Source organism: Xiphias gladius, chromosome 10 (genome assembly GCF_016859285.1).
Source record: "Xiphias gladius isolate SHS-SW01 ecotype Sanya breed wild chromosome 10, ASM1685928v1, whole genome shotgun sequence".
Classification (NCBI taxonomy): Eukaryota; Metazoa; Chordata; class Actinopteri; order Istiophoriformes; family Xiphiidae; genus Xiphias; species Xiphias gladius.
In genome coordinates, this window is record NC_053409.1 from 24,288,843 (window position 1) to 24,302,078 (window position 13,236).

The 13,236-nt window shown below is 40.6% G+C and overlaps 1 protein-coding gene across 1 annotated transcript in view; it reads left to right on the top strand.

Moving 5' to 3' along the window:
- Positions 1–13,236, top strand: part of mark3a (MAP/microtubule affinity-regulating kinase 3a) — a 62,963-nt gene that overhangs the window by 26,768 nt on the left and 22,959 nt on the right. Inside the window, 4 exon segments of the mRNA XM_040136480.1 lie at positions 1,514–1,570; positions 4,918–5,154; positions 6,297–6,416; positions 9,863–9,962. Coding sequence (XP_039992414.1) covers positions 1,514–1,570; positions 4,918–5,154; positions 6,297–6,416; positions 9,863–9,962 — 514 coding nt within the window.

A 13,236-nucleotide genomic window follows, 5' to 3' on the forward strand; every position in this document is an offset into this window, starting at 1 on the left:
TAAGCAAAGCAAATTACATTTTCACACATTTTCATATATGACGAAACGTGGCTGCAGCTTATTTCAAAACGGCTCTGTCTCCTGTTCATTTCAGCTAAAGCCCTACACCAATTCAAGCACGCGTTTCGCGTTCCAGTGCGATTCCGGGCCTCTGGCACGCTAGCAGTTCACTTTTGTTCAACTTCAGCCAATAGAAACAGCGATGCACTAAACGATGAAAGCGTCACCGTGTTCGGTACCATATGATACTACCAGACCTACATACCGCAATATTGCTCCCACAGACTTTTACAGTCCGTGATTGCTTTGCTTAATATTTACTCATTACCAACATCAGAACCAAGGATCAAATCACATTGTGCCTTAGTGCGGAGTAATTTAGTCGAGCAGAAGCCTAATTTGACCATACCTGCCCTCGAGAACTTGGTTTTGTCAATAAACTTAAATTTTTACGACTTAATATGAAACAATCACGGTTTAAGTTTGGAGAAAACCATCCTTGGGTGTAATTCATTAAGAGTTTAAGTCTCAGTAACTTGGTTAATATGTTTGATTAGATTTGACTGACAAACCTCTCCAACGTAGTTTAACGGGCCCCCTTCAAATATACTGCTCAATGATTTGTGCTCAGAGGTACATGAAACCAACTTTTTCCAGGACCTCAAACAGTATTATGTAATGTGAAATAGGCAGAACTGCTGGATCATGTAGGACTACATCACTCATCACTCATCGCTCATCGCTCATAGCAAGAAGCTGGTAGGGAAAATAGGTTTTTGGGGCTTTTTAAGACGAGACTGTGTGACCATGCACCGGTAAACGGATGTTAAGCAGCATGTTTAACTTGTTCAGCATGTTCAGAGCGATGGCTGGATCAAAAATTAACCCCATTTAGTTATTTTGTTTAATGAACTTTCTACGTTATGTTATGATTATAATACCATTATGATGCATGGGTACCAGCTTAGGTCCATGGTGACTGTGTGCAGGTACCAAACTGGTGCCTTACACCATGTGTGTATTTCAAAGATGACCTGGTCTCATTCTCCAGTTTTTGTTCCTCCTCCTGTCATTATATCTGACGGTGTCGATACAGCAGTGTAGCTTTGAAAATAGAGTCTTAAAGCCAAAATAGAAACAAATGTGGGCAATGTGCTCCCATAAGAGGTACTAACTAAAACTGTAATTGCTGTGGAATGCATGTGAATGCATGCATTTGTATGAATGTATCTACGTGCCCTAATATTAAAAAATGCATCACAGCCTTTCTGTACCATTAGTCCACCTGTTATCTGGACTGTGAGACGGAGGAATGTGCAGTGGTGCCGCTGCACAGAGGAAACCTGTTCTCACCCTCCTGAAGTCTTTAGCCCCATCTGCTTTGTTTTATCTTTCCTGTTAGCTTCACCCACATCTCCTCCTCCTCCTCCTCCTCCACCACATCCTTTGTCACTGTCTGAGAGCACAACACCAGGCACTTAGCTAAACTCTGCTTGTCTTTTCCCTCGTACAGATTGTATCAGCAGTGCAGTACTGTCACCAGAAGCACATTGTTCATAGAGACCTCAAGGTGAGTTCAGAGAAGCCTCCCTGGTTTGTAGTCTAGTCACTAGCTGCGGAAAATTATCTCAGAAGACAGTGAGGCAGCTTGTTCTGCAATGCAGTCACATGATAGGGGTTTTCAAAAGAGCAAAGTGTGCAGTCATTGTCATAGAAACATCATTTTTCTTTGGACTTCGGGCCTTCTGGGAAAGGTGACAGTTGCAAGATGTGAAAAAGAGCAAATTATTTCACTTCAGAGTCCAAACAGTACTAGTAGTAAAAATATCAAAAAATATGAGCAACGCTAAATATGAAATGAAAGTGAACGTGATCGGAAAATTTATAATTATAAATAATAAGCATAAATGAAAACACAAATACAGCTAGAAAAGAAAAACTAGAGCTGAAACGATTAGTTGGTGGACAGACACTTGGGAACTATTTTGATAAGCGATTCATTGTTCTAATTCATTTTTTCACTGATTTCAGCCTCTGAAATGTGTTCATAAAAAATCTTTGTGTATCTAAGAAATATTTGCCAGTTTTCTTGGTCTTAGATGATAGTAAACTGAATGTCTGTGGGTTGGGTTTTTGTATAGTTGGTTGTACATAACAAACAATTATGATTTGTCAACTTGGGCTTTGGGCAATTGTGATATGCATTTTTTTTTTTTTTTTTTTAAATTAATCATTAGTTGCAGCCCTAAGAAAAATATGGGCAAAATATACACACAAATGCAGCCTATATGAGTGGATTTTTTTTTCCCATGCAATTGAAATGGTACATCCCAGATGATACATGACATGAAAACCTCACTCTATACATGTTGCCGAACCAAAGACTAGAAAGTTAAACACGTCTTAGACAGAAACACAATGGAAGCGCAGTGTAAAAGCCTGAAGTGTTGTCCATCTACCCTGACCATGCAAAACCAAAAGTACTATGGAAATAAGTTAAATTAAGTTTTAGTGTTTGTATACAGTTTCATACAGTTTTACCTTGTACCTGTGTTATAAGCCACTTATGGTGTATTTTATTTAAATTGATGGTTTTTGTTTCTGCATGTCCAGGTGGCTTGTTGGACTGAGTTTGTGTCCTTTGTTTTGGTTTTCCTAGGTTCTCAGGTGGTGGTGGTGGTTGTTGTTGTTGTTGTTTTTAGGTTGTACAAAATACCCTCTGTCTTAGATCATGATATAAGAGGGGGTGTAAAACAAAATGCTGATAATTTTCTATTTCATTTTAATTCAGTATCAACTAAACAGTTATTGAACAGACAACGTATACACCAATGCTGATAATATCTGTGATATCAGCTGATTAATATCTTTGCTGATGTATCAGTTTCGCTTTGAACACCACAGATTAATCATATCTCTGAGTTTGGGTGCTGGTTGTTTTATATTTTGTGCATGCTTTGATTCCCATTTCCAGGCTGCAGAAGCTTCAGATTTAAGATGTGTAGTCTGCATTATAGAACTAAAATTAATAGACATTTTAGTGTGTTTATTAGTATCCATATCAAGAGTTAAGATTAGCAAACTGCCTCCACCTCTGAGGCTAATTTCCTCTGACTCATATTGGATAGAAAGGTCACAGTGTAGAGAGCTGACGTCAGTGTTACGTGTTTCATGACTCTCATCTTTATTCCCAGATTCCCACTGATGAACATGTTTGATTCCAAAGCGCTGCATATGCTGCTAATGAGGCTCTACTTTGCCCTTTTCTGACTTTCTCCCTAGCCGCACACCCACCTTAAAATTACGCCACAGTCGGTGAGGGAGTGTCTGCAAACAAATAGGCAGCCCTCTAAACTGCTCACGTGTTCTCCACCACATCACCAGTTGTACTGTAACTGGACCTCCTCCATTTCGCAACTCTGACGCGCTTTACTTCTCCATGTATAAATATTGATGCCTCTGTATTTTTATCTCGGCGTCTGTGGGAGTAAGTTCGCCGAAGACAAGCCCGTGTATCTGCCCTGCCGGCAACTGGACCGTCTGCACTGTTTCCTCTGTGGAGCTCCATGAGCGATCCACGGGGAGGGAGATGTGAGAGGAGCGGTCTCCTCTCCCTGCTCTACATATGCATTAGATAACGTGTGTTTGTCCGTCTGTGCAATGAGGACAGGTGTCAGTTGTCCATAGTTCAGTTTTAACCACTGAATCCACTTTTTGAGGCGTTTCTGACTTTCCTGGGCTTCACCCACTGAGATTAAATGTGGTTTTTTTTTTTTTTTTGGTCTTGATAGTGGTCAGCCACATCCCCATGAGTGTTGTGTCCCCCGCCCCCATTCAGCTTAAAGCCTCTCAGGATGTCAGTCCAGTCCTCCGGCTCGAATTAGTCTTTCGCCCACAGCTGCATGTGAGCAGATGTTTGACTTGAAATATTCGCCTATGTTTGAACAGATTAATTCACAAAGGAGACGTTCACTGTTTTATTAGATCAGACTACACCAAACAGAGCACTGTGAGAATATGGAAAAGAGAAAATCAGAGCTGAAATGATTGATTAATCGGTTGATTGACAGAAAAATTAATCTCTCGTTAAAAGATTTGCAGCTTTTCTTTGTTTAATTTTAGCGTATATTAAACATCTTCAGGTTTTGGAGCAAGTGATTTGAAGACTTCATCTTGAAAATGTGTTGTGGGCATTTTTCACCATTTTCTACTTTTTTAAATACTAAACAATTCAAGGAATAGTTCATGATTTTTTGAGAAATGGACTTGTTCACTTTCTTACCGGGAGCTAGAGGATGTGATCAATAGCACTGTCATGACTGTGTGGTAAATATGAAGCTACAGCCAGCAGTTGCCTGGCTCTGTCCAAAGGTTTAAAAAAAAAAAAAAAAAGCACTTTTAAAACTCACTAATTAACATGTTGCATATAATTTAATGAATCCGTAACAAGGTGTAAAAAAACAAAAACAAGTTGTGATTTTATGAGGGGTTTTGAGCTGGACTATTTCTTTGCCAGGCACAGAAAGCAATTGTATAGAAAAGAAGTTAATTAATTTGACTTTTCAACTGAGATAGCGGGTTGTAAGGTGTTTAACCTAATTCCACAGTTAACCATATAAAGACACTTTTTTTTCTTGAACTATTCTTAATAAGCTTCATTAATAACTTCTGTCACTAATTAATTCAATTCATTTTTATCAAAATAACCCCAAGCCCCTCTAATCTTCACTTTCGATCGCAACACTGCTGCTGAAACTGAATGAATCATACTCGGAAGCAGCCTTGAGGACAATTTGAATGTCCATCAGTTTAAGGTTGAAAAAAGACTGACCGAGCTCATATGTAGTATATTAGGTGGATAAATTTACTGTGGATAAAAAGGATGATAACCCCTGACCTAGACCTGTGTGTCTGCAGGCTGAGAACCTGCTCCTCGACGCGGACATGAACATCAAGATCGCTGATTTTGGCTTCAGCAACGAGTTCACTCTGGGCAACAAGCTGGACACGTTCTGTGGCTCTCCTCCGTACGCAGCGCCGGAGCTTTTCCAGGGGAAGAAGTACGACGGGCCGGAGGTGGACGTCTGGAGCCTGGGGGTCATACTGTACACGCTGGTCAGTGGTTCACTGCCCTTCGATGGACAGAACCTCAAGGTGGGATTGTGTGTGGGTGTGTGTGGCTGGGTGGGTGTGGGTGTGGGTGTACTGACGTCATAATGCTGCAGTTAGAGGCCCTACACACCTGTTGTCCACCTACACAGGTGTTTTTACTGTCCTGGCTGTAGAGGACCTGTTGGGGTGGGAATGGTTACACCTCTGTCAGTCTTTTATTTCATGACGTGTGCAGGGCCCTCTACATTTACCATATGTTTCACATAGTTTCAATTAAACCTGCAGTAAGTGATTTTTTTTTTTTTTTGGCCACTTGGGGGCAGCAGAAACAAGCTGTGAACAGAACATTGTTGATATGTTGACCTTGTTAGCAAACAGTGGCTTATTTCCACATCCAGCAGTTACACTCCATTCATCTGGAGTCGTGTTTGTGTCCAGCTGGTGAATCTAGGTCCAGTATTCCCTCTCTTTCAGCTCTGTTTTGGGTCTCCACCTGCTCCTGAGGGAAATCTCTGGCTCTTCAGCTGCTAAATGCGCCACTATGCTCACCCACTGATCCTCTGACTGTGTCTGTCTGCTGTTTGCTGCTGAGCAGGCAGTGGACATTGAGTTTTTACAGCTGTTTCTCTGAAAACAGCTGCCTGCTGCAGACGAAAATGCCGCCATGAGAGTGGTGAGAGGAAACCAAAACAGTAAAGCTGTGGTCTAGACAGACAAACAATGAGCTTAAAATTGGCAGATGAATTAATAGCGAAAATAATCACCGGTTGCAGCCCTATTTCAGATCAAACTTTATTTGTATAACACGGTTTACACAGGGTAGTGCATCAATAAACGTTCAATTAAAGATGCCCACCATCCTGTACAGTTGTGATTCACGGGGTCATAAAATTTCACTAGATTTTACTCGTATGAGTCATGTTTTACACCCACAGCGAGCTGTTTCTGTTCCTTTTTTTTAATGTATCACTGTTCCTTTTTTTTTTTTTTTACATTCTCCAGGTTCTCCTAAGCATTAGCAACTACAACCTACTATCTGCATCAGGGGTCTTAAATTTCTTCCAGCACTCAATTGAGATCAATACGTCCATTGTTCCAGCCATCCATCAGTAAGGAAATCTGACACAGATCTGGCATGTTTCAGTGTTTCTCTAACTTCCTGCTTGTCCTTCTGCTCTCTGCAGGAGCTGCGGGAGCGCGTGCTCCGAGGGAAGTACCGCATCCCTTTCTACATGTCCACGGACTGCGAGAACCTCCTCAAACGCTTCCTGGTGCTCAACCCGGCCAAGCGGGGCACTCTCGAGGTGAGGGAGGACGCAGAAAATGTAAATATACCTCTTAGTTCTTAACACTCTCCCCCAGCACGTCTGCACCATCGGAGAATGCCATCTTACCTCCACCTCTCCAGCAAACCCCAACCCCCCTTACCCTCCCCTCCTCCTGGTTCCTGCACCCCCGCATCATCTCCTCCGACGGCCATGGTGTCCTGTTTTCTGTCTGCGCCCGGCCCACACTCTACTCTTTCTTTCTGATCTTGTAGTCATGAATAATGCATCGTCGCTCATCTGTTTCCACCAGAATTGTCTTTCTTGTTCACTTCTCCGCCTTCATCCATGAGTGGAGGATACCTCACATTTTTCAGTGGAGCACATGAAACTAACTTAGTTAAGTCTGAGTCAATGCCCCTAAAAAGTAGAAGTGGATTCAAGTCAAAACCAGAGAAGTGAGACCAAGATCAAAATGGGCATTATGGCTTAACAGAGACCACGATCGAGGCATTTTGTAAGTTTGAGTGGGTCCCTGTTTTGTTTGTTTCACACACGAGCATACACGCAGCTCTATTTACATCCTGCATTGGTTTCATGGTGTCCCCTTGATTGACGGTTTCTGGCGGTAAAATGCAGACAAAAGTAGTAATAAGTGACAGAGGCGGTGGAGAAATAAACTACTTCTAGCAAGCCAACATGGATGTGAACATTTTACAGTTTAATATATTTCAAACGGCTTTGAAAGTTAGTTATGAGGAAGGAAATGTGTTCGACACCTTTGTTGGACCTCAAGGATACACGTGTTTTGGTGAGAAACATTCAGCGTGTTTACAAGAAAACTCCACAGGGCAGCTTTTTAATGTGATTATTTTGAATTTTTGTTGTGTTTTCGTTCATGAATATCGAGTTATTGCAATCTGAGCAAAGGCGGTTCCTTTCCGTCACAGTTTACGGGACTGCCGCGACTCCAGGTGGCTAGCTGACTTTGGCTATGTCGTAGCAAATCAAACAGTTAAATCTGTGAGAGGGGCAGATTAGGAAGAGACTCTACACACTATTTGCGCTCTCAGTTTTTGTTCGGTAGCGAGGCATCATATCTGGTTACAAGTGGCGAAGCCAAAAGAGTAGCCTGATTCCTGGTGTAGATGCTACTTTTTTTCAGTCTGTCTCTACCCTTGTGGAAACTAATGATAGCTAGCCGACTGTCTGCCGATATCTGAGGGATGTTAAGGGAGTCAGACAGAGCAGATGAATCAGGGAGCAGTCTTTCATTTTGTGTCTGTCTGAGCTGAAACTAATTATTAAACTGGAACGCTACTCAGAATATGGTAGCGGTGCGGCTCTTTTCCTTAACGTCTCTGCTCGTCAGCCTGAAAATATGACGTTTCAGTCACGTTTTTAGCATTTTCTTTGTGAGGGGGAAGAAATTTAGAAGATCATCCCAAAGCTTGAAAGATGGACAGATTTGATCTTTTATCAGAACTGCCTAATAAAGTACAGGTGAAACCCCCCCCAGTGGTCTGTAGAGAAAATAAAACCATGCGTCAGTAAAATGACTCCTTTTTATTGTAGTCTGATATAAAGTCAAGTCAACGTGGATGGGAATGCATGTCAGAAAAGTCATCTGACGGCAGACTTGACTGTGATAATGCTACTCTGAAGGTCATAATGTCCTGACAGATACAAGATAAACATTTGTTAATAACAGTCGCAATTTAATTTTCTACAGTTTGTAACTGGATAATAGCGGAAATATTCCGACATTTCATTTCACTGAGGGCATCTGCTGACATTAAAATAGTGAAAGTGTTTCATGTAAGAGGCAGAGAAGACAGAGAAGTGTTTCCACACATTAATCAAAGTGAAGATCACACTGCCAGAAAAGTGTTAATGATTATATTTTAGCTGTAGCTGTCATGCTGCCCTAGCTGAAACCCAGCAGAGTACCATGTACACATAAAACTTAATTTCTTTTATAGAGTATTTTTGGCCCCTGAGCTCTCAGTGGGATCAGGTTTAGAGGGAGTCTCATGTTTTTTAAATGGACCATTTAATCACAGAGCTGGTTTCCATCTTTCCTTTGCCTTTTTATGAGAAGGAAACTATTTTATTGCATCTCGTTGAGCTCAATTGAGCTAAATGTATAAGTAAATGTTGTTGGCTTGACTCTGACGGTCACGTGTGTAGGCCTCAGATGCCGCATGATTGCCCTGGATTATGGCATAAGATCCGGTTACATCAGAGCACGATCAGTGATAATTAATTTGGCTCGTTCCTTATTGAAACCCCCAGAGAGCAATTGATCAGCTGCAAATTAAAAAATAAATGTGCAAACAAATGAGGTGACGCACAGTGCGATAGGGATGTTACTGTGAAAGGTCAGGATAGTAATCTAGGCTACACAAAATTTTCTCCTCTGCTTTTACTTCAAGTCCCAGGAACGCCGCTTGACAGAGTTTGGACTTGAAACAGAGGAAAATAAGTACTTTACTAACCCCTGTAATCCCACCAAAAATTTAATAAGATGTTCCTGGATAAAGGAAATCCTTGACTGGTTGTCTAATGTTGTGTATGCTTTTTTTTTTCTGTGCACTCCATGAAGCCAATGTAAGAGCTTTCAACTGGAGCTCAACTCAAAATGCACCGTCCCCATCCCGCCTTAGCCTCCTTTCAAAATAAGACAATTCCTTTTTCTAAAAGATATAGCAAAAAGCTGTAAAAAAAACTACACTTAGCAACAAAAACTTTACATATATTAAGAGAAAAACCAGACTATGTATTTGGGGGAAATCTACTGTAGCTGGTGTGCACCTCCTCAAAAATGTAACTGCACATAGGGGCTATGTCAGTTATGGAGATACCACCATCTGCACCACAAGAACCATCATTGGAAAAGCTGAGCTGCCTGCGTTTTTCCTTGGCAATTTAATGATGCTGATCGAAATCGTTGATAGGGAACCAAGTTGATGCAAGTTGGAAAATAATCTGCTTCTTTTTAATACCACACATCTACCAAAGTCATCGATGATCCGGATGTAACTCCAGTTCTGTGATAATTATGTGGCCCACTCTCACTCAACATCACAAACTAGATGAAAGAATTTTCATTAATTAGTTTGTCCATCAGAGTGGGGACACGTTTATTAAAATGTAAAATGTCTCACTTAGTTTATATCTTGGACATACGCTAATTTTCAAAATTATTTAAGAGGATCCCTATCAAAACTACTTGTGTGTGTTATGTGTTTATGCAAAAATAGCAATTGTTTATACTCTCTTCTTAATATCTGTCAGCATCGGTTGGGCTCTAGTATATATAAACCAGCTGTGATAACTTAAAAAGCAAATTAAATGGATCCTTGTATGTCTAAATGAATAAAGAAGATTTACGTCATATTTTTGTAACTGTAAAAAAATAACACACAAGGGCCTCAGAAACCCAGTGTCAGTCAGACTCTCACCCTCTCAATCTGTTTTTGCAGCAAATCATGAAGGATCGATGGATCAACGCAGGATTTGAGGAGGACGAGCTCAAGCCTTATACTGAACCCGAGCTGGACATCACGGATCAGAAGAGAATAGGTAAAAAAAAAAAAAAAAAAAAATCCAGACTGATGCTTTTCCAACTGCTGATGTTGCAGGTAAAAACACATAACGGCAATTTTTTTCTTTTTGAAAGGAAAGTTTGCTAAGTCATTTAAGTTTTTAGTGAGCTTTATGACCAGTGGGCCTGCGATACCCTGTAGTGCAAGTGGAAAAGTGCACAAGCATCTAAAAAAATCAGCATCCTCTGCTTTTGATTTATTGCAGAAAAAACTCAAATCTGTGAGTTTTTTTTGTCCGACGACGAGAAGCTCCGTGAGACGTTAAAACATTAGTGTGGCTACAGCTCCGCAACACAGAGACAGAGTCTTTATCTCAGCTATAGAAGGAAAGATGAAACATAATGATGAAGTAATAAACACGAGCAGTGCCGCTGCTGCCGCCGCACGCACAGAGACAACGAGAGAGAGTGAAGCCTCCCCATCGTGCTCCGGATGAAAGCTGTGTACGGGGGGGGGTCGGTTGGTGAGCCCTTACATAAGAGCAGCTGGGTTCGGTGCACATGTGTCGGTGCGAACTCCCAGTCACCCAAGAAAAAGAAAAAAGAAAGATGTAGAAGGGAACGAGAGAGAGAGAGAGAGGTCTTTATCTTCCTGAGGAATCCTTGAATTCTAAATAATGCATCTAAAGCGTTACATAAAACCTGTCCCCAAATTAAAAAAAGTGGAGAGATGGTGTCATTGCAGGGGGGAGGTGGGGAATAAAATATTCACTGTGCTCCTCTGTTGTTTAACGCATTGTTCTGGACGGGCTTTCAGCAAGAAAGACAAAAACCTCTCCAGGGAAGATACCGTGTGAGGTACATGTGTCTTAAAGCACAGACATGAAACACGCGTCGGTGTCATTCGGTGTGACTAACCATGCGCCTGGGTATCCTTATCTCAGATGCCCATCGTGGATTAACGTCCCTAAACCCACTTGGAAAAATCATAGAAAAAAAGACGCTTTGGAACTTGCCTGAGAATCATCTAATTCTTTTAAGTTTTCTTCACTGTTCATCACTGATGCAGCCTGTGAGAGAGCAGGAAACAGTCTTCTTACTTCGGTAAAACTTTACTTTACATCCCCTTATTTAACATTTATCAGCCATATTTAAACGTTTAATAAATGTGACAATGTGGTCGTAAACAGATAGTGTTTATCAAAAACCTTAACTCCTCCTGCGGTCACCCATAAATTGAGGCTCCTGTATAAACGAATAATTAATGAAAATATAGTAGATATACCTTCATAGGATATGTTAGAATTGTTGGTTAATACTGTACATTACAACTACATAATAATGTGTTATAATCTATTTATAAAATACGTAAATAAATGATGAAGACGGGGACTCGACTAAAGCATTGCCGCTATCTTTAACTCTGTTGTCCAGCAGAGAGGCGTCAGCTGGCAGATGTCACGTGGGCATCTTGTCTCTTTCTGTAATGATCCTGGCATGTCTGAATAAAGCTGTCAAGAAGATTCACGTAACACAAACTAGAGCTGAAACGATGGGTCGATTAATCTATCGAAAGAAAATTAAACTTTTGATATTCGATTCATTGTTTAAGTCATTTTTCAAGCAGAAATAGGGAAACGATGTCTAACATCTTCTGATTCTGCCCATCTCAAATGAAAAGATATCGTGCTTTTCTTTGTCACATCATTCTAAACTAAATATTTTGGGGCATTTGGGCCTTTGGTGGGGAAAAAACAAGGCATCTTAAGACGTCACATGCATCATTGCGAGGTTGTGATGGGCATTTCTTTACAACTGTTTCATAGACTTTCAGGATTACTCGATTCTCAGTAGAAAAAATAATCTACGTTAAATAATAAAAAAAAAAAGATGAATCCGTTATAAAAATAATCATTAGTTGCAGCCCTAAGAGAAATCTATACATACTGGTTTTTTTGTTTTTGTTTTTTTTTACCAGTTGAATATTACAAAAGCTAATCAAAATAAACTAAAAAAAATAAACTAAACTGTGAAACAGAGAAAGAAGTGTGGAGGGGTCCACAGGGGGGTGAAAGTGAGAAAGATAGATGAGAAACGAGAGAGTAGAGATGAATGAGAAAAGATGGCTATCGCAGATTCTGCCTAGTTACAGAGGCAGATCTCATTTCACACTGCCTCTCCGTGTTCCCGCTCTCCACCGCACCCCTGAGCCAGTTTCACATGAAGCCTGACGTTACACAACAGTTGAGTTAAGACTCAAGTGTCAGTTCCCAGGTACAGAAGACTGATAAGGATTTTTGAAATCACGACTTGTGAGTGAGTTGTTTTTTATAATTAGTTTTCTTAAATTTTTCATGTCTGGGAGAGTAAATCACTCCACGCATGTGTGGAAAGATTTAATTCGACCCGAATTAAAAAGATGTCAGTCAGTAAAAACCTGCAAGGGAGAGCAGTTAACCCACCGAAAATAATGGTGGTAGTATGGCTGTCCGTGGAGGTTTTTTTTTTTTTTTTTATTGTGACATGATGATCATGACGACTCCTGAGAGTCTCTTCAACCGTGACACGAAAAGCTCTGTCAGACAGGATGAGTCATTTTAATTTGTAGGGTTTTTGGTGTTTTTTAAAAAACATTAAACATAGAGAATTTTTTCGTTCACAAGCTGTCGGCATCAGGAATCTAAACCAGCAGTCTCTGCAGATAATTGGTCAAACCAGGCTAAAAAAAAAAGCCACCTCGTAGTGAAAGTCCTGCTGGTGTGATTTTTCAGGTTACAGCTGTTGTCCAGGACCTGCCGGAAGCAGCTTTGAGCAAGAGCAAGCAGCCGCCTTTTAGTTGGCAGTGTAATAAAACCGGTTTAAACTGCAGGAAGATGTAGATGTCAGATCAAGCGTGTGTGGGCAATTACAGCGTTTGAACTGCAGCACAGACGGCAGCGCTGTTGCTTGGAAAGTTTGCAATGAAGCTAAATCTGCCGCTTCAAAACTTGGAAAACTTTCATATCAATGAACTCAGGTTTTATTATTCCTATGAAAGCATGCTCGTGTGTTTTATGACACACCGCACAGACAGTGTATTAACTGTATGTTGACTTTAAAAAAAAAAGAAAAAAAAGTGGGATCAACGTTTTAACCAGCTATTATTGTTATTGTAGCCCAACAATGAAAATGATATAATAGATTTTTAAAAATATGACAATTTATTGGCCTGTTTTTGTTTTTTTTAAATAAGCATAAAAACATAAACAGTCACGTGGTAAGGATAATTTAAAGATGACCTGTGGAGTTACAGTGGGTGTTGCTCACCAACAC